At 42.2% G+C, this 22,417-nt stretch overlaps 1 protein-coding gene across 9 annotated transcripts in view; it reads left to right on the forward strand.

Moving 5' to 3' along the window:
• The first annotated feature begins 9,167 nt into the window (after positions 1–9,167).
• Positions 9,168–22,417, forward strand: part of LOC120020394 (ATP-dependent 6-phosphofructokinase, platelet type-like) — a 37,891-nt gene continuing 24,641 nt past the window's right edge. For 6 of the 9 annotated variants that reach the window (XM_038964010.1, XM_038964009.1, XM_038964011.1 and 3 more), the window contains exon 1: positions 21,908–21,979. In XM_038964010.1, the coding sequence (XP_038819938.1) occupies positions 21,908–21,979 (72 nt within the window). Of the gene's footprint in view, positions 9,376–21,905; positions 21,980–22,417 lie in introns of those variants that run through there. The other 3 variants (XM_038964015.1, XM_038964016.1, XM_038964008.1) reach the window with 2 other exon arrangements.

The following is a 22,417-nucleotide window of genomic DNA, read 5'->3' on the forward strand; positions in this document are numbered from 1 at the left end:
ATATGCGCAATTGCACATATCCTCACGATAGCGCAAGTGTATTCAGGGTTGGGGAGTAACGGAGTAGAGTAATGGATTACAAAAAAACAGTAGCTGTAATCCGGTACGTTACCAGCAAAAATATTGTAATCAGATTACAGATACTTTTGAAAAACTAGATGATTACTTCGAGGATTACTTTTAAATTCAGAAAGGAGGTTTGCAAAAAAATATGACATCCAAATCAGCATTGAAAAAAATGCACGTTTAAGTTTGTTGCACCTGAGGGAGTCTGACCACAAATCAGAGAACACTATGATGACACACAGAATGGGTTTGATAGATCGCGGGAAAAGAGCAGGAATAAGCTTTTGTAGGCTACAGTCCATGCTATGTCTTCCAATGTTACGACTGCTGTCGGCATCCAAAGATGATCCAACTTGAATAGACGCTTGGAGGTAAGGATGACAGCAGTGGTGTGGTCTACGGCGATACGGATATCACTTATTATTGATATCTACATAGCGCATTGATGTGAATCACACTGCTGCTCTCCCATTTAGCTATTTGCGCCTTACAGATTGTGGTTGTTATGGATGGCTGTTCACAAATCTAAATGTGTATTTGAACCCAATAATGGTTGAAGCTGCCTATCAATCATTGTTTTTGAAACCAGTGGACAGCCAGTGAAAAATGGCTCTTGCAACAGCTGCACATTGCGGGATCACAGCCTATGGAATAAAAGTGGGGCTTTTATTATTGCTCAATCTAATTCATGCTGATAAATAGTTTTAATCCATAGACCTAATAGACACATGTTTAAACTCGCACACTTTTGATAGATTAAAGGGGCAATATGTACTTGCTACATCCATTTTGGACTTAAAAATTCAAATAGCCACCCTTTGCCTTGATGACAGCTTTGCACACTCTTGGCATTCTCTCAACCAGCTTCACCTGGAAAGCTTTTCCAACAGTCTTAAATGAGTTCCCACATATGCTGAGCACTTGTTGGCTGCTTTTCCTTCACTCTTCGGTCCAACTCATCCCAAACCATCTCAATTTGGTTGAGGTCGGCTGATTGTGGAGGCCACGTCATCTAATGCAGCACTTCATCACTCTCCTTCTTGGTAAAATTACACAGCCTGGAGAGAGTTGGGTCACTGTCCTTTTGAAAAACAAATGATTGTCCCACTAAGCTCAAACCAGATGGGATGGCGTATTGCTGCAGAATGCTGTGGTAGCCATGCTGGTTAAGTGTGCCTTGAATTCTAAATCAATCACAGACAGTGTCACCAGCAAAGCACCCCCACACCATAACACCTCCTCCTCCATGCTTTACGGTGGGAAATACACATGCAGAGAGCATCTGTTCACCCACACGCGTCTCACAAAGACACAAAGGTTTGAACCAAAAATCTCAAATTTGGACTCTAGACCAAAGGACACATTTCACAGGTCTAATGCCCAATGCTTGTGTTTCTTGGCCCAAGCAAGTCTCTTCTTATTATTGGTGTCCTTTAGTAGTGGGTTATTTGCAGCAATTCGACCATGACGGCCAGATTCACACTGTCTCCTCTGAACAGTTGATGTTGAGATGTGTCTGTTACTTGAACACTGTGAAGCATTTTTTTGGGCTGTTCTTGCCATAATATGGACTTGGTCTTCTACCTTGTCACAACACAACTGATTGGCTCAAACGCATTAAGAAGAAAATAAATTCCACAAATGTACTTTTAAGAAGGCACACCTGTTAATTGAAATGCATTCCAGGTGACTACCTCATGAAGCTGGTTGAGAGAATGCCAAGGGTGGCTATTTAAAGAATCTCAATATAAAATATATTTTGATTTGTTTAACACTTTTCCATTGATTCTTGAAGAATATAACTTATAAATGCCTCATGAGCTTAGTTCAACTGTCACACTCCATGAGACCCCAAAATATAAGCTTGTTTTACTCCAATGTTTGTAAACATTGTACATGTAATCAAACACTGTATAGCCTCATAACATGGTTAAAACAATAATTTAGATATCATGGATGGTCAGTCGTTGCATCCATAGCTCTGTCTATTTAAACAGCTGCATATTATCAAGATGTCAAAGTGTCACCAACAAAAAGTAAAAGAATAGGCAATGCATGTAAATAGCACTTTTCAGTAGTGGTCAAAGCATGCCATTCCATGAGCGCAGCATATATTTTTCCAACTCTAATTAATGAGCCCAATCAAATCATAAACAACAGAGTTGTGCTGGCTAATAAGTCCTTAGTTTTGGGGTTATGCTCAGGTAAAACAATTTGGCTAATCTATACTTCCATATTTCCAAGTCTTTTTCTTGAAGATCAAGGGGTATAGCATATATTGGAATGACTGAAATTCTGATAGACTTTGGGTTTTAATGTAAAGATATAATTTAATCGTATTATTATATGTAGTAGAAAGCAATGGGTTAGAAGAAGCCTACATAACCAACCCATAAAGTAAAATGTAACATCCATATATGGTCAGCTATGTAAACTTTAACATTGATTTATCCTGCAATAGATGTGGTTCAATTGGTAACATTCATTTTTGTCTTCTTCTAATGCCTCTTAAGGGGAAAGGAATCTAAAAGTAACTGAATGTAATCAGATTACGTTAATGAGTTTGGGTAATCCAAAAATTACGTTACAGATTATAATTTTGGACAGGTACAGTAACTAGTAACTGTAACGAATTACATTTAGAAAGTAACCTACACAACCCTGAGTGTATTGTCTTTATATGCCCGAAATGTCAAAAGAGTCATGACTATTATTTTCTCTTACAACAATCAAGTGACCATCCATTCAAATGAATTAACACATGACATGTAAATAGGCAACTGTTTTCATTGATAGTTTCAGAGTTTAGCCCCTCTTCCGGTCATGGAAACTCAAGCTTAAGGCAATCATATTTGCTTTCCTGCCTGAATCATGCATTGCAAACAGTCATTATCGTAATGGTGGAACCATTACCTGCTATCATTTATCCGCAGCTTTAAAAAACCACATCCATGAAGAATGCTGAAGCAATCACTTTTCAGTGGACGCATGTTTGAAGGTGGTTCATGCAATCCTCAAACTCATGTCATTTGTGTCATAATACCTATTTTGAATAATCCTCCCGATAAATACCATTCAAACTTTACTTTTAATTAACAGGTGTTTAATCCCTGCCAGTCACATACCATTATTGTCCTCAGAATGATAATGATCATAAATCATATCCCAATTATTGTTCCAATTATGGCACACTTTGTACACAGGGATGTAACAATACCATATCAATATCTTTCTAATTGTGGCTATCATATTTGTTTCAGTTCCAGCTGTCTGGAGAGGAGAGATGCAGGTTCAGGTTGTTTGGGTGCTGACTATAACTATAAGCCTCCTCGAGAGGATTAGTTTGATACTGTAACCTCCTCCTTTATCTCTGCCTCTGGCTATGTGTCTGGGGGTTTGTTGTTGGGCCCCTTGGAACCCTTTTTCCAGATAACATTTCACCTCACTGCCTTTGTGTGTTTTTAGTCTCTACCACAGGAGGTTGGTGGCACCTTAATTGGGGAGAACAGGATCGTGGTAAGGACTGGAGCAGAATGAGTGGAATGGTAACAAATACATCAAAAAATACATCAAACACATGGTTTCCAGGTGTTTGCCATTCCATTTGCTCTGTTCTGGCCATTATTATGAGCCGTTCTCCCCTCAGCAGCCTCCTGTGGTCTGTACCCCACAGTTCCTTTAGATACTGAGTCACAAATCTCACCCTATGCCATATTTAGTGCACTACTTTTGACACTTCACTCTGAAGTGGTCAAAAGTAGTGCACTATATAGGAAAAGGGTACCATTTGTGATGCCCCTCCATTTCCATCCCAAAGTTGGGACTTATCCTTGTATCCTGAAATTATTCCACATGGACACAGACCGTAAGAGAGGCACGAGTAGTTTTCTCCACGCCATGAAGATTATTTTAGCTGTAGTTTATATCTGTGTCCTAAATGGCACCCTACTCCTTATAAGCCCTTGTAAAAGGAATGCACTACGTAGGGAATAGGGTGCCAATTGGGACACATACAATAGCTCAAGCAGTGACATGCCTGCAGATATCAGCCAAAGGGCCACATGAGAGGGCCACATGAAAAAGGGCCACATGAGAGAGTTCTCAAGATTGCATTATGAGTTAAGGTTCTGTGTGTGGTTTGAATAAAATGGGGGATGCACAAACATGAACATAATGGCAGGTTGATCCACTGAATGGTAACAGTAACATTGCAGAAGTTTCCATTTGTATTGTTTCAGTTTGAATCACAAGAGTTTATGACAACAAACCAACCTCATGTTTATGCCAACAGGACTGCAGGAGATAGACACACATGAGTGGCCACAGATATGCTGTATACATACTTATAAACTACAAATTAGTGACTAATATGTGTACCTTAAAATAAAGTGTTACCCAGATTTTGTATTAGACAACCTATGGAATTACACCTTGTTGTAACTGCCAGGATGCTCCCAAATTGCACCCTATTCCCTATATTTCCTAGGTAGGAAATAGGGTACCATTTGGGACATAGCTAGTGATGTGACCTCTCTTCCCCTCAGTTCAGATTGAATTCATTATGAGATATCAGCATTGTTTTGGCATCAGAGGCAAGCCTCATCGTGCCTCATAAGGAACAGAGAACACATGCTCCAACCAGTGGCTGAGACCCCAGAGGATAGGCAGGGGGAATGAGCTGCTCTCACAATGAGCCCATGGGCCGCTCAGCCAAATGGGGTACAACATCTTGCATACGCTCTCCTGAGGCCAAGCAGATTAGAGAATATAGATCTGACCCAATTCCAATGGAAGTGTCTCTTCCTCCAAGATATGAGGAAAATGCTTCTCTTTAAAGAGATGTTTACCCTATAATGTTTGGCTCTCTATTCTCTCTTAGTTTGTTTCAACCAGATTTGGCATCAGAGTGGAAATGTGAAGGTAAAATGCTTTCTATTTAGTTAAATGCAGCATTTGGCATGAAGCCTGACTAACCTTTTTTCATATGTAACCTACTACAGTTGTCAGAATTTGATTTTGACCTTGTTCCTCATATTTTGGATGTAGACGGTTGTCAAAGGGTGTTTTTTTGTATCTATGAGCCACTAGTCAACTAATCATGTCATGCTTGATTGAAAATTCCATACTAGGATCTTTCATTAAGACACGGAGTAAAGATTATGATTAGCTTGATTACATTTCCTGAATATTTGAAAGGCATATCAAATTGCTGATTAAATATTTACTGGCAGTTTAATTCTAGCAGTGTGAGGTATCATTTCATATCTCCTAAACTCCTTACTGTATCTCTGTCTCTATTACTAACCCATGATGATCAGATGTGTACAGTTATGTAGTATTTCTTATGTTCTGTTATTGCATTATCAAATATTTATTTAATTTCATGTGTTTTACAATAAATAATTTACAGCTGTCTAAAAACAATATATCAAAATTATAGTTGATAGGTTTGGCCCTGAGTTTTTCCTGACCACTTGACCTGATGAGAAAAAAAAGTCCTTCATGCTCTGAATAATAATACATCCTTAGAGCAGAAGTGGACCATAAACTGTCTTATTTAGGCAAACACAATCCAGATTAATCTAAATGTGCAAATTTAGGCATTTTGTACTTGAGCAACTTGACTTTTGTAAACTTTGAATGTGTGGCTTGGGTTGTAATTCACTAGGAACTAAATGGCAGCAATTGAGCCAAAACTGTGAGGCACCTACTTGAATTTATCCAATAAGAAAAGCTTGTTTTCCATGCAAAATGTTTTGCAACAATGTGCACTAATGAATATGATCCTCAGCTTGGGATGATCAGCACCAAGAATTTTACATTTAAGCAGGACAACTTTATGTTGATTATAGGAGAAAGATCATCCTCTAGATGCAACATTTCCAGACAACTATCTATATAAATAGGGAATACATGTCACTGAATATCTCATGTTTAGTCTGCATGTGAGATGTTGTTTGCCTGTGCCTCACCAAATGGGGTGTGTTGATGCAAGATTGCATGATTAGGAGAAGCTGGTTCTAGAAAGAGTCAGTCTGTCTCATCTTTAACCTGAAGACAATAAGATGCAGGCACAGATACAAAATCGGACAGAAAAATGTTTTTATTTGTGGGTCCTGGCTAAGTTTTTTGTTGTTTTTCCAGATAAATCCTACTGTCCCAGCCAGGGTTGGGGAGTAACTGATTACTATCACGTTTCAGGTAAGACCCAAATGTAACAATGTTTATTACAGCAACAGGGGCAGGCAAACGACAGGTCAAGGCAGGCAGGGGTCGATAATCCAGAGTAGTGGGACAAAGGTACAGGACGGCAGGCAGGGTCAGGTCAGGCAGAGGTCGGTATCCAGAGTAGTGGGGCAAAGGTTCAGGACGTCAGGCAGGCTCAGGGCAGGCAGAGGTCGGTATCCAGAGTAGTGGGGCAAAGGTTCAGGACGTCAGGCAGGCTCAGGGCAGGCAGAAAAGGTAAAAACCGTGGAAAACAGGAACAATCAATAGACAGGAACCGAGGGGAAAACCGCTGGTAGACTTGACGAAACAAAACAAACTGGTAACAGACAAACAGAGAACACCGGTATAAGTACCCAGGAGAAAATGGGGAAAATGGGCGGCACCTGGAGGGGGGTGGAGACAAGCACAAGGACAGGTGAAACAGATCAGGGCGTGACAGATTACATGTAACAAAAACATTGTAATCAGATTACAAATACAAAAAAAAAAAAAAAATTGATTACTCCTTGGATTACTTTAAAATTCAGAAAGAATGTTTTTGAGAAGAATTTCTGATTTCTCAATGACATTGAATTCAGCATTGAAAAAAGGCACAAGTTTAAATTTGTTCCACCTAAGCGAGTCTGACCACAAGTCAGAGACCACTATGATGACACACCAAATGTGTTTGATTTTTTTTGGTCTTCTTCTAATGCCTCAAGGAGAAAGTCATCCAAAAGTAACCGAAAGTAATCAGATTACGTTACTGAGTTTGGGTAATCCAAAAATGACATAACATTATAATTTTGGACAGGCAACTAGCAACTGTAACGGATTACATTTAGAAAGTAACCTACCCAAACCTGGTCCTAGCAACAAAATATACGCCACTAATAGTTTTCCGAAGTCTAATTTTAGAGTCATTTTTTGGGGGTTGAGCTCCCCTTTCTGGTTGAAAAGCAGAGTACATTCATAAAAGGCCACAACAGCCTGCAGAGATGCAATATGCCACTAGATGTCTCTCTTTACCGACAGTAAAAAAACAGATGCAAATTTTAAAAATGCGTCATCAAACAAACCTCCAATGAACTGGAATTCTATGACAAAAGTAATGAATTTGGTCCTTCATGTGCACATTAAGAAAAACAGTAAAATTGAGGAAAACAGTGATGCCTTTTTTTCTTACATTTTTTGACAATATGCTGATTTATTTATTAAATCTATCAGTATCACACCAATGCTGGTCAAATTATTTCAGACCCAGTGTTTAGAGGACTTTCACACCTGCTTTGCTTGCCCTTTTCGACAGGGTTAAATAACCAACACTGAACAACCAACCTGCGAGAGGCCATTAAAACAAAGGAGATGTTTACTCAATATGAGTATTTATGAGTAGCACCCAGAACCTAATCTTGGGTGAGCACTAACAGCCTGTCAACGAGAGACTGCTCATTGTGACATGCAGGACCAAAACTGCTCGGTGCTGTATGTGCAATATCAAACAATGGCATTCCAAGAGCTGTGTGGGTTCTCCCCCCTCCTCTCCCTCTCCATCACCCCCAGCACCAGCCTGACCCAAGGCTACTCTATATTTAGAAGTTCTGCATCACTGCTTGTCATATCGACTCAGAGTATAACATACACACGAAAGGCTCTACTACTACCCCACCTGGACTTTCATTAATATTTTAGGGCTTTGTAAGGAGAGGCTTTCCAGGAATAATATAACATTTAGGCAGACAATAGCTTTGTGTCAGTATGGCTGTGTTCACACAGGCAGCCCAATGTGAACTTGCTCACTAATTGGTATTTTTACCAGTAAGATCAGCTCTGAAAAAGAGTTGATGTGAAAAGATCTGATATGATTGGTCAAAATACCAATTAGTGGAAAAAGTGTCAACATTGGGCTGCCTGTGTAAATATAACCAATTAGGTAATGTGGTGTGGGGCAGAAGAATATTGCATGCTACTGACATATTATCCTTGTGTCTGTTCTTCATCATCCATGTCCTTTCTACCAGTAGGTGTGCCCCTCTCTCTTTTCTGGCCAAGCAATTGATTCTTCACATAAACATTCTATAGCCACCCCTCTCCAGAGTAGTATCATTCCAGTCTGGACGAAATCTGAAAATAAGGATGCCTGGATGGTAACAAGCTTGGTGGGGGCTATGTGACCATTAGTGACATCATTATTAGTATGACAGCGGATAGTCTGAGTCTCTGAGATGCCATCTTGGTTTCTTGCTCATGATGGGGCTGTGGCCTGTTATGTAATATGATGCAGTAGGTCTAGGCTGAAGGAGTGATGCAGGACAAACTAGTTATAATCAGACAATATTAGAGACTATATTTCATTACATAGTAAATTCACTTTGAGGTTAAAACTCAACTATGCCTATGGACAGATTTATAAAAAATAAAATAAAAACTAGTGAAATGCCAGCTTCTTCATTGCTCCCTGTTTAACTGTTCCTAGTCCCTACCTCGTCGTTGTCCCTACCTCATCGTTGTCGCGCTAGTAATTTCTACCGGCCCAATTGGTCAGAATAGTTGGAGGAATATACGTGATGCAGCATTCTATTGGATGACACCGCTGTCAATTAATTACAAGAGGATCACTTTATAGGCTCTCCGCTGGGTTTTGACTAGATGGGATACAGTTTATATCAGAATTGAACAGATTTTGTTTAAGCAGCAAGTTAAGATAATTAACTTATCAGGTTATGATAATTAGGTTAAGGTTAGCTAAACCCCCCCCCCCCCCCAAAAAAAAATAATACTTTAGACGTTAATTTGACACAAACTGTATCCCATCTAGCCGTGACCTCACTGGTGCCATCGGTGACTGTCAGAAACGAGTCAGCGAAGCAGGGAAAGGAAGGGGGCGTTAACCACTGCATTCATTTACAGTCGGTCTCTCAAATACCGACACCTATTTAATTGAAAAACCTACATACCAACAACAAATAAGACTTTTCGTATATAATCTTGTGAAGGATAGAAGAGCCATGGCGAAGCGGCAGGACACCAAGAAATTCTTTGAGAATCTTTCCGGTGCTGGAAAATCCATCGGCGTTCTGACAAGCGGAGGAGATGCTCAAGGTATCAGTTACTGTTAGGCTACAAGTGGATTAGAGTGATACTGTAACAAACGCTGGAATTGTGTAATCATTACGATACTAAAAGGGAAACAAAGTGTCGAATTATTATCAGTATTAAAAGTGCTGTCATTGTGTTTAGCCTAAAGGAACTCAGTATTTTGTTCTCATATGTTTGTCTTAATTATTCAAAAGATAATGTAGGCTAGTTGAGTATTGACCCAAAAAAGCTGTTCAACATGAAATAAAAATTCATAATACCATTATTTGTGGAGTATGTAGGCAATTGGTAGGCTATTTTTGGTTAGAATTGTCACACAATTGGAAAAGGGATATGATGCATTATTGTAATCAACAAAAACACGGAGCAAAAAAGTGTATCATACTGAAGGGTCGGTGCTATCCAGTAAGGGATATTTATGGTTAAGGTTAGGGTTAGGGTTAGGGTAAGAGTGTGGACGTCCCAAGAATCCCGGATAGCACTATTCGACACTGAAGCCTGCATTGCGGAATTCCATTCGTTGATAACCTATGGCGCAGATATGTCATCACGTCTGCAGGCGCACGCCCTGGATGTTAAACTCAACATGCCAATTGCAGAGAGCTAAGCATATGTGCATAGTAGCAGTTGCGATTTTAGCATGTAAATCTTGGTGGGGCAAACTCAACAACAACAGAAAATTGGGATCCATGCCAGCAAAGCCACAACACAACACTAAACAATACATGAATTGCACTATAACCGTGACAAACGGTGCCCACAAACTGGTAGGGCCTACATAAAGCTGTCCCAACAGCAGAGCTTTCTTTTCAGCATCATGGAGTGAATCCTTACCACTGCTACACCTGGCTATCAGAGGAGCCTTGTCTGGCAGCTAAACAGTTAATTCTGCCTCATTTACTGCCTTAAAAAAAACAGCTGATATAGCTGACTTGCTTAAACAAATGTGGTTTCTACTAACAATTGAGATGTACAAACTATAGCATAAGGGGACGACAAGCGGATAAGAGGCGATTTGTAATTTCGATTAAGACATTAATGAGCGAGCTAGGACGGACGTAGTCAATATAACTATTTGTTCAGCACTTTTGAAATGTACATTAATAGAATTAAGTTCACGGGCCATTCTTACAGTATTTTCCCTGTACACCAAGACAGAACCGTGGGATAAATGAAGGGGGCATATAAGCAGACAATGAAAGCTCTTAAAATATTCAATGATTACATTTCTCTAAAACAGGGTATAGGCTACATGTGCACCACCAAGTAAGAACAGTAGGCTAGGCTATGAGGGGGAAAGGGACCAAATTAATAGGGTGAGCCACATGGGCTACTAATAGCTTATTACACAACATACACATAGTATTACTTTCTTAGCTACAGTATACATATCTCCCTGGCATATTACATAATTTATGTAGCAGCATACAATATATTTTTGGACTCATCTTGTTGTGCTGTGCTCACTTGAACAGGAAGGTGGCACGGCGGTCCTTCTTGTGGGCAAATTTTGTCATCAAAGTCTGGCATTTTCTGGAATTATGTTGCTTTCAAGACAACTGGGAACTCAGAAAAAAACAAGGCCGATTCATGACGTCAGTGATCTTCAGGTCGGAGCTCTAGAAAGAAGCCAGAGTTCCTGACATCCGAGTTGGATAATCGTTCAAAATATATTTTCCCAGTCCGAGCTAGTTTTTTTCCAGCGTTCCCATTTCTCTTGCATGTGCATTTGTATCCTTTTAAGCTTGGAAAAGAGACCCTTAAACCCAGACTTGGACAACACACCCACTCCACTGAATAGCAGGCTAGTGATTGCTTAGCAATGCTTGCAGTTAGCCACTGATTCCTTCGAAGCCTCTCATTGTTGAATTTCCATCTTGTTGTGTAATGTTTATGTTCAATGGCCGATGAGCACCGATACGTTTTATCTATAATTTATCTTCATATGAAAAGGATTTGCCAGTAGATTGTTGACTTGATTCATGAGGATGACTGCTTGTCTAGCTTGCTAGCTAAGATTTTGAAAGTTTGATGTTGACATGATCAGTCCAATCAAAGCTACAGTAGATATAACGTGATTTGATGTAATTTTATCTGTGGTCAATGACCTTGAGCCTTTGATGGGCACTTCTAATGTAACTGTATGTCAGCACCAAAGGGGTTCGAATTTTAGAGTTCTCTCCGTAGATTTTGCGGTGACGTAGTGTCCCCGTGAGTGACAGAACACTTAGCCAATCACGGCGCAACAAGTGAACATTACCAACCCCTACGCTCCGTATTTTCCGCTGGCTCAGTGCTTTCACCACAGAAAGCACTGAGCTAGGCTGAAACACCTTCATTTTGGAGCTGCCTTACTCAAGAAAGCAAAAAACAGACCATGTTTGTGTGCGGCTTTATTAACTCAATGATTCTTTTTTTTTTTCTTTTTTACATTGTTTGCTATCTGATATTAGCACGTATTAATGCCACAATAGCATGCAAAACAGACATTTTTTTGGGCTCTGCCCCACCTGCCCTGAATGATGGGTTGCCACTGCATACTAGCCTATCAATATTATAATGTATTTAATTTTATATCAGCCTATTTCAATGTGACTATCATTATAAAGTTCCCTGTGCATTAAAACCTCTGAGGATAAGGTTAACATTTGTGCCAGCCTGGCAGGAAGTGGCGGGGGGCTGTGTCCCAAATTACCAATATAGCGTACTACTTTTGACCAGGGCCCATAGGGCTCTGATAAGAATTGGTGCACTTTACAGGGAATATGGTGCCATTTGGGACACAACCACAGTGCACCATATCATGGGACACAAGGAGAGGTGGCTGCCAATTAAAACACATCTTGACTATTGTAGCGCGCATGGCATGACTAATCGGCAGACAAGCATGTGAAGAGGAGGATGGGGATGAGAGTAGGGTAGACCTACGTGAGGCGCAGCAAGTAGCGGAGTTTTCCCCTGGGTTTCTCAACTCCGAAATGTAGCCTACATCTCACAGAGTTGAGACATTTGGCTACCTCTATGCGTCACTATAATGTGGAAACACAACTGACATCTCAGTAAAGGACTGTGGTAGTAATAAGTGTGACTCAGCCCTTCATTGTTCCATGCCTGGCCCTGGCTGTCATTCACTAATAATATTGTACTCTCTTTACATGGACTATCTTATTGGCAGACTACAGCAGGCTGAGATTTCCACTGAATTTATGATACTGTAGTACATTTGCAACAATAGCCTACTGTATCTGTCATTAAAGTGTGACATAGTGGGGAGTAGAGTAGTAGGCTACTCCCTTTCTCATCAGAGTACTAGTTCTAAAAAGCCTACACGTGTAACCATGTAATGACGCGTTATCTCTTCACAGCTTTAAAGATTGTTACCTGCATGGCCCAAATATTTTCACCTTGCTCAAAGCCTTCAAACACACTGTTGTGTCGCTGTGTTTCATTGGCCTGCTGTTCTTTACTTTCCTTGATCCTATCTTGAAGGGTCAGTAGTGCTGGAAGGAAGAGGTTGTATGCATATGTCTGTTTTGAGAAATACACTGCATCCTGTTGCTGTAGAGCAGGGATCATCAACTAGATTCAGCCGCGTCCAAATCATTTTTTTTGAGTGGCTGGTCGGTGGGCCGGAACATAATTAGAAATAATTTTTTGACTCCAAATTGACCACAAGAAGCCCAGACAGAAATAATATTTAACTAAAACATAATTTCAAACCTTGCTTACATTTGTATACGATATCTCTATTATGTGTAGGAATACATGGGAACAGATTACCAAAATTAAAATCACTAGGGACGATTTCCTGGTGTTGTTACTGTCTTCTATGTCCAACAATTAAAATGCAAAAAAAGAAACTTGGGTGGGCCAAATAAACTACCAGTTGGGGAACCCTGCAGTCAGTTGCGTGCGTGGGTAAAATCACTGGGGAAGTCAAGCCCCCCCCCCCCCCAAAAGCGATATTATAACCTATGTGTTGTGATAATTGTGTTGTTTGCTGTAACGGCTTTCGTCGGTGGAAGAAGGAGAGGACCAAAGCGCAGCGTGGTTGGTTAGTGTCCATCTTAATTTAATGATAATCAAAAACTGAACACTACAAATTACAAAACAACAAACGTGAAAACCGAAACAGTTCTATCTGGTGCAGACACACAAAGACTGAAGACAACCATCCACAAAACCCAACAGAAAACAGGCTACCTAAATATGGTTCCCAATCAGGGACAACGATAGACAGCTGCCTCTGATTGAGAACCATATCAGGCCAAACACAGAAAACCAACACAGAGATAGAAAACATAGATTACCCACCCAACTCACGCCCTGACCACACTAAAACAAAGAAAATACAAAAGAACTATGGTCAGAACGTGACAGTACGGAGGGGAGGGGGGGGGGGGGGGGGCAAGGTGCGGATTCCGGCCGCAAAACCTGAACCTATAGGGGAGGGTCTGGGTGGGCATCTGTCCGCGGTGGCGGCTCTGGCGCTGGACGTGGACCCCACTCCACCACAGTCTTTGTCCGCTTTAGTAGCCTCCTAGGAACGGCGACCCTCGCCGCCGACCCTGGCCTGGGAACCCTAATAAATGGGCCCACAGGACTGAAGGACGCCTCTGGACTGAAGGACGCCTCTGGACTGAAAAAACTCCTCCGGACTGAGGGGCAGCTCCGGACTGAGGGGTAGCTCAGGACTGAGGGGTAGCTCAGGACTGAGGGGTAGCTCAGGACTGAGAGGTAGCTCATGACTGAGAGGTAGCTCAGGACTGAGAGGTAGCTCAGGACTGAGGGGTAGCTCAGGACTGAGGGGTAGCTCAGGACTGAAGGGCAACTCCGGACTGAGGGCAACTCCAGACTGAGGGCAACTCCGGACTGAAGGGTAGCTCAGGACTGAGGGGCAGCTCAGGACTGAGGGGTAACTCAGGACTGAGGGGTAGCTCAGGACTGAAAGGCAACTCCGGACTGAAGGGCAGCTCCGGACTGGCGGGCGGCTCTGGCAGCTCCTGACTGGCGGGCGGCTCTGGCAGCTCCTGACTGGCGGGCGGCTCTGGCAGCTCCTGACTGGCGGGCGGCTCTGGCAGCTCCTGACTGGCGGGCGGCTCTGGCGGCTCCTGACTGGCGGGCGGCTCTAGCGGCTCCGGACAGACGGGCGGCTCTAGCGGCTCAGGACAGACGGGCAGCTCAGGCGGCGCTGGACAGACGGGCAGCTCAGGCGGCGCTGGACAGACGGGCAGCTCAGGCCTGCTGAGGCGCACAGTAGGCCTGGTGCGTGGTGCCGGAACTGGTGGTACCGGGCTGGGAACACGCACCTCAGGGCGAGTGCGGGGAGCAGGAACAGGGCATACTGGACCCTGGAGGCGCACAGTAGGCCTGGTGCATGGTGCCTGGAACTGGTAGTACCGGACTGAGAACAAGCACCTCAGGGCGAGTGCGGGGAGCAGGAACAGGGCATACTGGACTCTGGAGGCGCACAGTAGGCCTGGTGCGTGGTGCCAGAACTGGTGGTACCGGACTGGGAACACGCACCTCAGGGCGAGTGCGGGGAGCAGGAACAGGGCATACTGGACTCTGGAGGCGCACAGTAGGCCTGGTGCATGGTGCCGGAACTGGTGGTACCGGACTGGGAACACGCACCTCAGGGCGAGTGCGGGGAGCAGGAACAGGGCACAGTAGGCCTGGTGCGTGGTGCCGGAACTGGTGGTACCGGACTGGGAACACGCACCTCAGGGCGAGTGCTGGGAGCAGGAACAGGGCATACTGGACTCTGGAGGCGCACAGTAGGCCTGGTGCGTGGTGACGGAACTGGTGGTACCGGACTGGGAACACGCACCTCAGGGCGAGTGCGGGGAGCAGGAACAGGGCATACTGGACTCTGGAGGCGCACAGTAGGCCTGGTGCGTGGTGACGGAACTGGTGGTACCGGACTGGGAACACGCACCTCAGGGCGAGTGCGGGGAGCAGGAACAAAACATCCCGGGTTGTGAAGGTACTCTGGAGACCTGGTGTGTATAGCCGGCATCAATTGTTCCGGAACTTTAACACATGTTTCAGGATGAGTACTAGGAACTGACACAGGTGGCATCAGACAGCTAACACGCTCCTCAGGGCGAATGCCGTGCATACTACGCCAAACCAACAGCTCTCTCTCTTCACTCTCCTCCAATTTCATCAACAACTCCTTGGCTTTGGAGAGGACCAAAGCCCAGCGTGGTTAGTGTTCATCTTAATTTAATGATAATCAAAAACTGAACACTACAAATTACAAAACAACAAAAGTGAAAACCGAAACAGTTCTATCTGGTGCAGACACACAAAGACTGAAGACAACCACCCACAAAACCCAACAGAAAACAGGCTACCTAAATATGGTTCCCAATCAGGGACAACGATAGACAGCTGCCTCTGATTGAGAACCATATCAGGCCAAACACAGAAAACCAACATAGAAATAGAAAACATAGATTACCCACCCAACTCACGCCCTGACCACACTAAAACAAAGAAAATACAAAAGAACTATGGTCAGAACGTGACATTTGCTCTGTAACCTGTTAGTTCATATGCCTTGCGACCAATATATATATATAGACCTAAAGGCCGAGACAATAAGACAGTGGCAGAATAAATTCAACCACACCTTTGTTTTATCGCAAAACCGGATAGCAACCTCCTGGCGCACCTAGGGCTGCGGGGGTCACGAAAATAACTGTCGGTCTCACGGTAATTAACATAAACACATTTACCATCTCCTGGCTTTCACAAGCCACTGATGCTGACCTTCTGAACATCTACATTTTAAAAAGTCTAATAAATACATGTAATATAGCCTACACCTCCACAATAAATACATTATTTAATTTAGACAGGTCTAAAGAAGCATGATATGAAGAAAATGTTGTCTATTTCAGAAGAACAGAATAGCATACTCTGAGTTGTCCTTATGTTAGGTCCTGATCTGGCTAAGCCAAATGGCTGTGGGCTACAAAAGTGAATTTAGCAGACGAGATTTGCTTAGAATTCCATGGCATTATTTTATAGTATGAAGAATACAATTGAACAAAGCTGAATAAAATAGAAACTATCAGGAATCAAGGTAAGACCCAAGTGCAGACTGTGTGAAGTAACAATGTTTATTGTAACCACAGGGACAGGCAAACGACAGGTCAAGGCAGGCAGGGGGCGATAATCCGGAGTAGGAGCAAAGGTACAAGACGGCAGGCAGGCTCAGGTAAGGCAGAGTTCAGTAATCCAGAGGTGGAGCAAAGGCACAGGATGGCAGGCAGGCTCAGGGATAGGCAGAGTGGTCAGGGGGGTGGGTACTTGGTCAGGACAGGCAAGGGTCAAAAACCAGGAGGACAAGAAAAAGAGAGACTAGGGAAAAACAGGAGCTGAGAAAAAACATTGGTAGGCTTGAACAAACAAGACGAACTGGCAACAGACAAACAGAGAACACAGGTATAAATACACAGGGTATAATGGGGAAGATGGACGACACCTGGAGGGGGGTGGAGACAATCACAAAGACAGGTGAAACAAATCAGGGTGTGACAGAAATAATATTTTCTCCAAATGATTTGAGGGAGTGCGCACATGCAGCTATTCTGTGTTGAGCGGTTAACAAAGAAATAGGTATTATTATATGCTTAATTTAGAGTTATTAATGTAACTTTAGTTGTTCTACAAAAGTTGGGCTATATGTTTTGATTTTTAACAGATTGTAAGGCTGCATGATGCGACTCTAATGATGATTTGAAAAAAGTTGTTTGAAAGGCATGATCTCTGATTTGTTTTTTGCCTAGGCTGTACACACTACATCAATCACTCATTCACAATTTGACAAGCACTTGATCATGTCTAGAATTTCATGGCGGCATCCCCTTTGTGTGGCCGTAATGCACCCTAAAAGAATCCATGCCTTTTGCGGCCAGTGAGTGCTGCACACTCAATCACGTGATCGGGTCTTTCTCACAGGCTACAAGTGAAGACCGACACATCGGGGACGCAACTGCGCGCATCCTTATCCAATTCCGAGGTGAACATTGAAGATATTGGAAGAACTGTCCACATTTACTTTTGTCAGCCAACAAGATGAGTAGGCCTAACAAACAGCAAAAGCGCTAGCCTATGTCAATCTACCATCCCCATAGTAGAAAGGTCGACCTATTCTATTCTGTGCGAGAAAAAAATATTCCAACCATAGTCTGGGACAGTTGTGGGATGCGATAGATCCCAAATTAATACAACCACTAGCATCAACATTTTGTTTTACACAATGTGGCTGATGCAACAGATCAGAAAGTTTAGCTTAAAATGTTGATAAACTATTAGGCTATTTCTTCACATTATAAGCGCAGCAATGCGCACATGGTAGTAGGCTATAAGCACAAATGTTCCATTAGCGGAAAACACCATTATTAAAAGTGACCGCAAATGCAATTATGCATGTAATGCTTTTATTATAAAGGTGCATTTTTATGGTGAAAATGATCTCTCCCCAAACTTGAAACTCACACGCTGCTTATGTATAACAATTAGGCTCTACACCCCTTGTAAAGCAGATTAATGTGCTTAATTTTAAGAAGTTATTTGGCCACTTTAGTTGTGATACAAACCTTAATAAAACATATAGGCCTATGGGCTAGGCTACATGAGGTGTTCGACTATGATTCAATTTTTTTTTTTTTCTTATGCTGGGAATCATTCACAAGTGATAATATGTAATTCACAAGTGATAGGCTAATATAGTCACCCATCAGAATATTCTTGATTTAATCTTGTCCTTACGTATATTAAATAATATATGTGTGAAATTTGTTTTGATTTAGAATGGACCATTATCATTCACCTGTATCGAAACAGGAGGATGCTTCCAAATAGCAAATGGAGGATGCAGCATCAGAGCTTGGAGAAGCCTAATTACCGTGACTTTGACTGCCTTCATGACTCATGACCACCGTTGTAGCGGTGATACGGTCACCACAAGAGCTCTAGGCGCACCCCTACATTGCCTTCAATGCTACGGGCGGCAACAATGTTATACTTGTTTGTACCAGACAACATCAGATACAGTTGAAGTCAGAAGTTTACATACACCTTAGAAAAATGCATTTAAACTCAGTTTTTCACAATTCCTGACATTTAATCCCAGTAAAAATTCCCTGTTTTAGGTCAGTTAGGATCACCACTTTATTTTAAGAATGTGAAATGTCAGAATAATTATTTCAGCTTTTATTTATTTCATCACATTCTCAGTGGGTGAGAAGTTTACATACAATTAGTATTTGGTAGCATTGCCTTTTAAATTGTTTAACTTGGGTCAAATGTTTCAGGTAGCCTTCCACAAGCTTCCCACAATAAGTTGGGTGAATTTTGGCCCATTCCTCCTGACAGAGCTGGTGTAACTGAGTCAGGTTTGTAGGCCTCCTTGTTCGCACACGCTTTTTCAGTTCTGTCCACAAATCTTCAATAAGATTGAGGTCAGGGCTTTGTGATGGCCACTCCAATACCTTGACTTTGTTGTCCTTAAGCCATTTTGCCACAACCTTGGAAGTATGCTTGGGGTCATTGTCCATTTGGAAGACCCATTTGCGACCAAGCTTTAACTTCCTGACTGATGTCTTGAGATGTTCCTTCAATATATCTACATCATTTTGCTCACTCATGATGCCATCTATTTTGTGCACCAGTCCCTCCTGCAGCAAAGCACCCCCACAACATGATGCTGCCACCCCCGTGCTTCACGGTTGGGATGGTCTTCTTCGGCTTGCAAGCATTATGGCCAAACAGTTCTATTTTTGTTTCATCAGACCAGAGGACTTTTCTCTAAAAGGTATGATCTTTGTCCCCATGTGCAGTCGCAAACCGTAGTCTGGCTTTTTCATGGCAGTTTTGGAGCAGTGGCTTCTTCCTTGCTGAGCGGCCTTTCAGGTTATGTCGATATAGAACTCGTTTTACTGTGGCTATAGATACTTTTGTATCTGTTTCCTCCAGCATCTTCACAAGGTCCTTTGCTGTTGTTCTGGGATTGATTTGCACTTTTGCACCAAAGTACGTTCATCTCTAGGATACAGAACGCGTATCCTTCCTGAGCGGTATGACGGCTGCGTGGTCCCATGGTGTTTATACTTTAGTACTATTGTTTGTACAGATGAACGTGGTACCTTCAGGCGTTTGGAAATTGCTCCCAAGGATGAACCAGACTTGTGGAGGTCTACAATTATTTTTTCTGATGTCTTGGCTGATTTCTTTTGATTTTACCATGATGTCAAGCAAAGAGGCACTGAGTTTGAAGGTAGGCCTTGAAATACATCCACAGGTACACCTCCAATTGACTCAAATGATGTCAATTGGCCTATCAGAAGCTTCTAAAGCCATGACATCATTTTCTGGAATTTTCCAAGCTGTTTAAATGCACAGTCAATTTAGTGTATGTAAACTTCTGACCCACTGGATTGTGATACAGTGAATTATAAATGAAATAATCTGTCTGTAAACAATTTTTGAAAAAATTTCTTGTGTCATGCACAAAGTAGATGTCCTAACTGACTTGCCAAAACTATATTTTGTTAACAAGACATTTGTGGAGTGGTTGAAAAAAGAGTTTTGATGACTCCAACCTAAGAGTATGTAAACTTCCGACTTCAACTGTAGATGGTTGTCATGTAGAGATACAGAGGAGTACTGTTTTGATCGCTCGGATGCTTTCTCCTGTGAGAAAATTATGAAACACAGAGAGATGAAAGATACATTATGTTATGTGTTTTTATTTTTTTATTTGTACAGTTTGGGGGAAGCCTGGCTTCCCTTGGTATTCATGAAAACACGGCACTGCCTGCTGTAGAGAAATCAAACATACCTAAACATACCTAGTCGATAATCTCTACGAACACTACTTGGCCGTCGTAAAGATACATTTGTCCCTCGCTATCAAATAAACACCTGAATCAAACTTTTGTCACAATCACACTACATTCCTGCTGTGTCAACAGTGGGCTACCATCAGACCAAGCACTTTGTACGAGACTACCTACCACGAAATCTACCATTGTCTACACAGCAGGAATATAGTGCGATTCGGACAAAAGTCCCGCCAGAATCCAGTTGCGGTCAAAGCTAGAAAGCATCCTGTAGCCTACCCTGAAGAGTAGAACATTCAATATGCATATTTTCTCACATGATGTAAGTAAAAACTACTTACAAGTCTTACCTGCCAGAAAAGATCAGTTGGTTCTGTATATAGGGTGATTCCTAAAATGACTTACAGAACCATTGGCCATGCTTCAGGAAATCTTCCAGTGGGATTAAGTGTTAGCTTAATTGTTAGCCTACATTCGATAATATATGTACCATTTTCTGTGTACACACAGGTCTCCTTCATCTTATATTGTTACTGGTCTCCTAGCAACAATGACTGGCACCAGCCAACCCACAGTACCAGAATCAGTGCTCGTTAGCATCGACCCAGACAACAGACCCTTAATATCTGTGCCAGACCAACCATGCACTCTGGTCTCTCTACAGTCTGTTTACTGTGAAGGCATGCTGATTCTGAAATGAAACTCTATATCCTATATAGTGTACCCTATGTGGGCCCTGGTCAAAGTAAGTGCACTATATAAGGAATAGGGGTAAAAACTAGTGCACTATAGGGAATAGGGTCCCATTTCAGACACACGTGAGTCCATTGTTGTGGGCCTAAGAAGCTCTTGGAGGCTGACACTAACAATAATGACATCCAAGGCAGCGCCTGCTCCCGCCCACACTCAGAGTGCTCTGGGAAGCCAGTGAATAGCAGCCTTGTTGTGTGGTGTGGGAGAAGTGGAAGGACATCAGCATAGAGCAGTGTTGGCACCACAGGGCTGCCCTACTGTTCTTGGCTGCGTGTACAGACTAATGAGAATGTAGCTGTAAGCAGTAAGTGCTACACTCTTAGAAAAAAAAGGTTCTAAAAGGGTTCTAAAAGGGTTCTTTGGCTGTTCCCATAGGATAACCCTTTTTGGTTCCAGGTAGAACCATTTTGGGTTCCATGTAGAGCCCTCTGTGGAAGGGGAACCAAAAAGGAACCAAAAAGGGTTCTTACCTGGAACCAAAAATGGTTCCTTAAAGGGTTCTCCTATGGGGACAGCCAGATAACCCTTTTACTGTAGGTACTAGATTAGAGTGTATTTTCTTGTCCGTAATAAGGTGACCAAAGATACTGCATTCAAAATTATTCCCACACTTGTATTACAATATTAACGTTGTTTTGGTGCAACTAAGATGCAAGTCTTTGTAATCATTATGACCAATTTCCACACTGTCAATGGAAAAGGTATTAGATACTGAATCAAGGTCAATGCCTATGCAAGTATCTTTCTCTGCTGGACGGAGCACACCATGTTAACTTGATTTACATGATTCATCCCATCTCCCTGATTAGTATTTTCAGCCTGTAACCTACCAAATATAACATGCATTGTCATATAATGAATGTACTTTTCATTCTCTCTGTCTCTCTCTGTCTCTCTCTGCCTCTCTGTGTTGTTGTTGTGCAGGTATGAATGCTGCTGTACGGGCTGTGGTCCGCATGGGTATTTATGTGGGAGCTAAAGTCTACTTCGTCCATGAGGTGAGATCATGATAGACACTTGTACTTGTACTGTTCTACCACTGACACTGAGACAAATCAACACCGACAAGCTCTGTGCTCATAGGGCAAAGCTTTTTCTTTGAGCAGTAGTGGTTTGGATAAACAAAATGTTACAGAATGAAATAGAACACTAAATTAAATTGGTGATTAAAAGGATCTCTATGCAAAATGTGTAATGTTTAAATAAAACAGAGGAGGAGTGATTCTTCGGTATAAATGTTCAACGAGATGACTTTTATTTCATTTAAGGGTCATGGAAATGAGAAGTAGAGTATTTGAATTGGAAACTTTTGAAGTCATGGTGTTGGTAGCGGGAACAGTTTCCCATACATAAGCAGCTAATTAATATGCTGAGGAAATCATACTTCTGACTCTGGAGGTTATCTAATAATGTTCCTGTCCACTGGGGTCAAATAA

This window comes from Salvelinus namaycush, chromosome 25 (genome assembly GCF_016432855.1).
Source record: "Salvelinus namaycush isolate Seneca chromosome 25, SaNama_1.0, whole genome shotgun sequence".
Taxonomy (NCBI): Eukaryota; Metazoa; Chordata; class Actinopteri; order Salmoniformes; family Salmonidae; genus Salvelinus; species Salvelinus namaycush.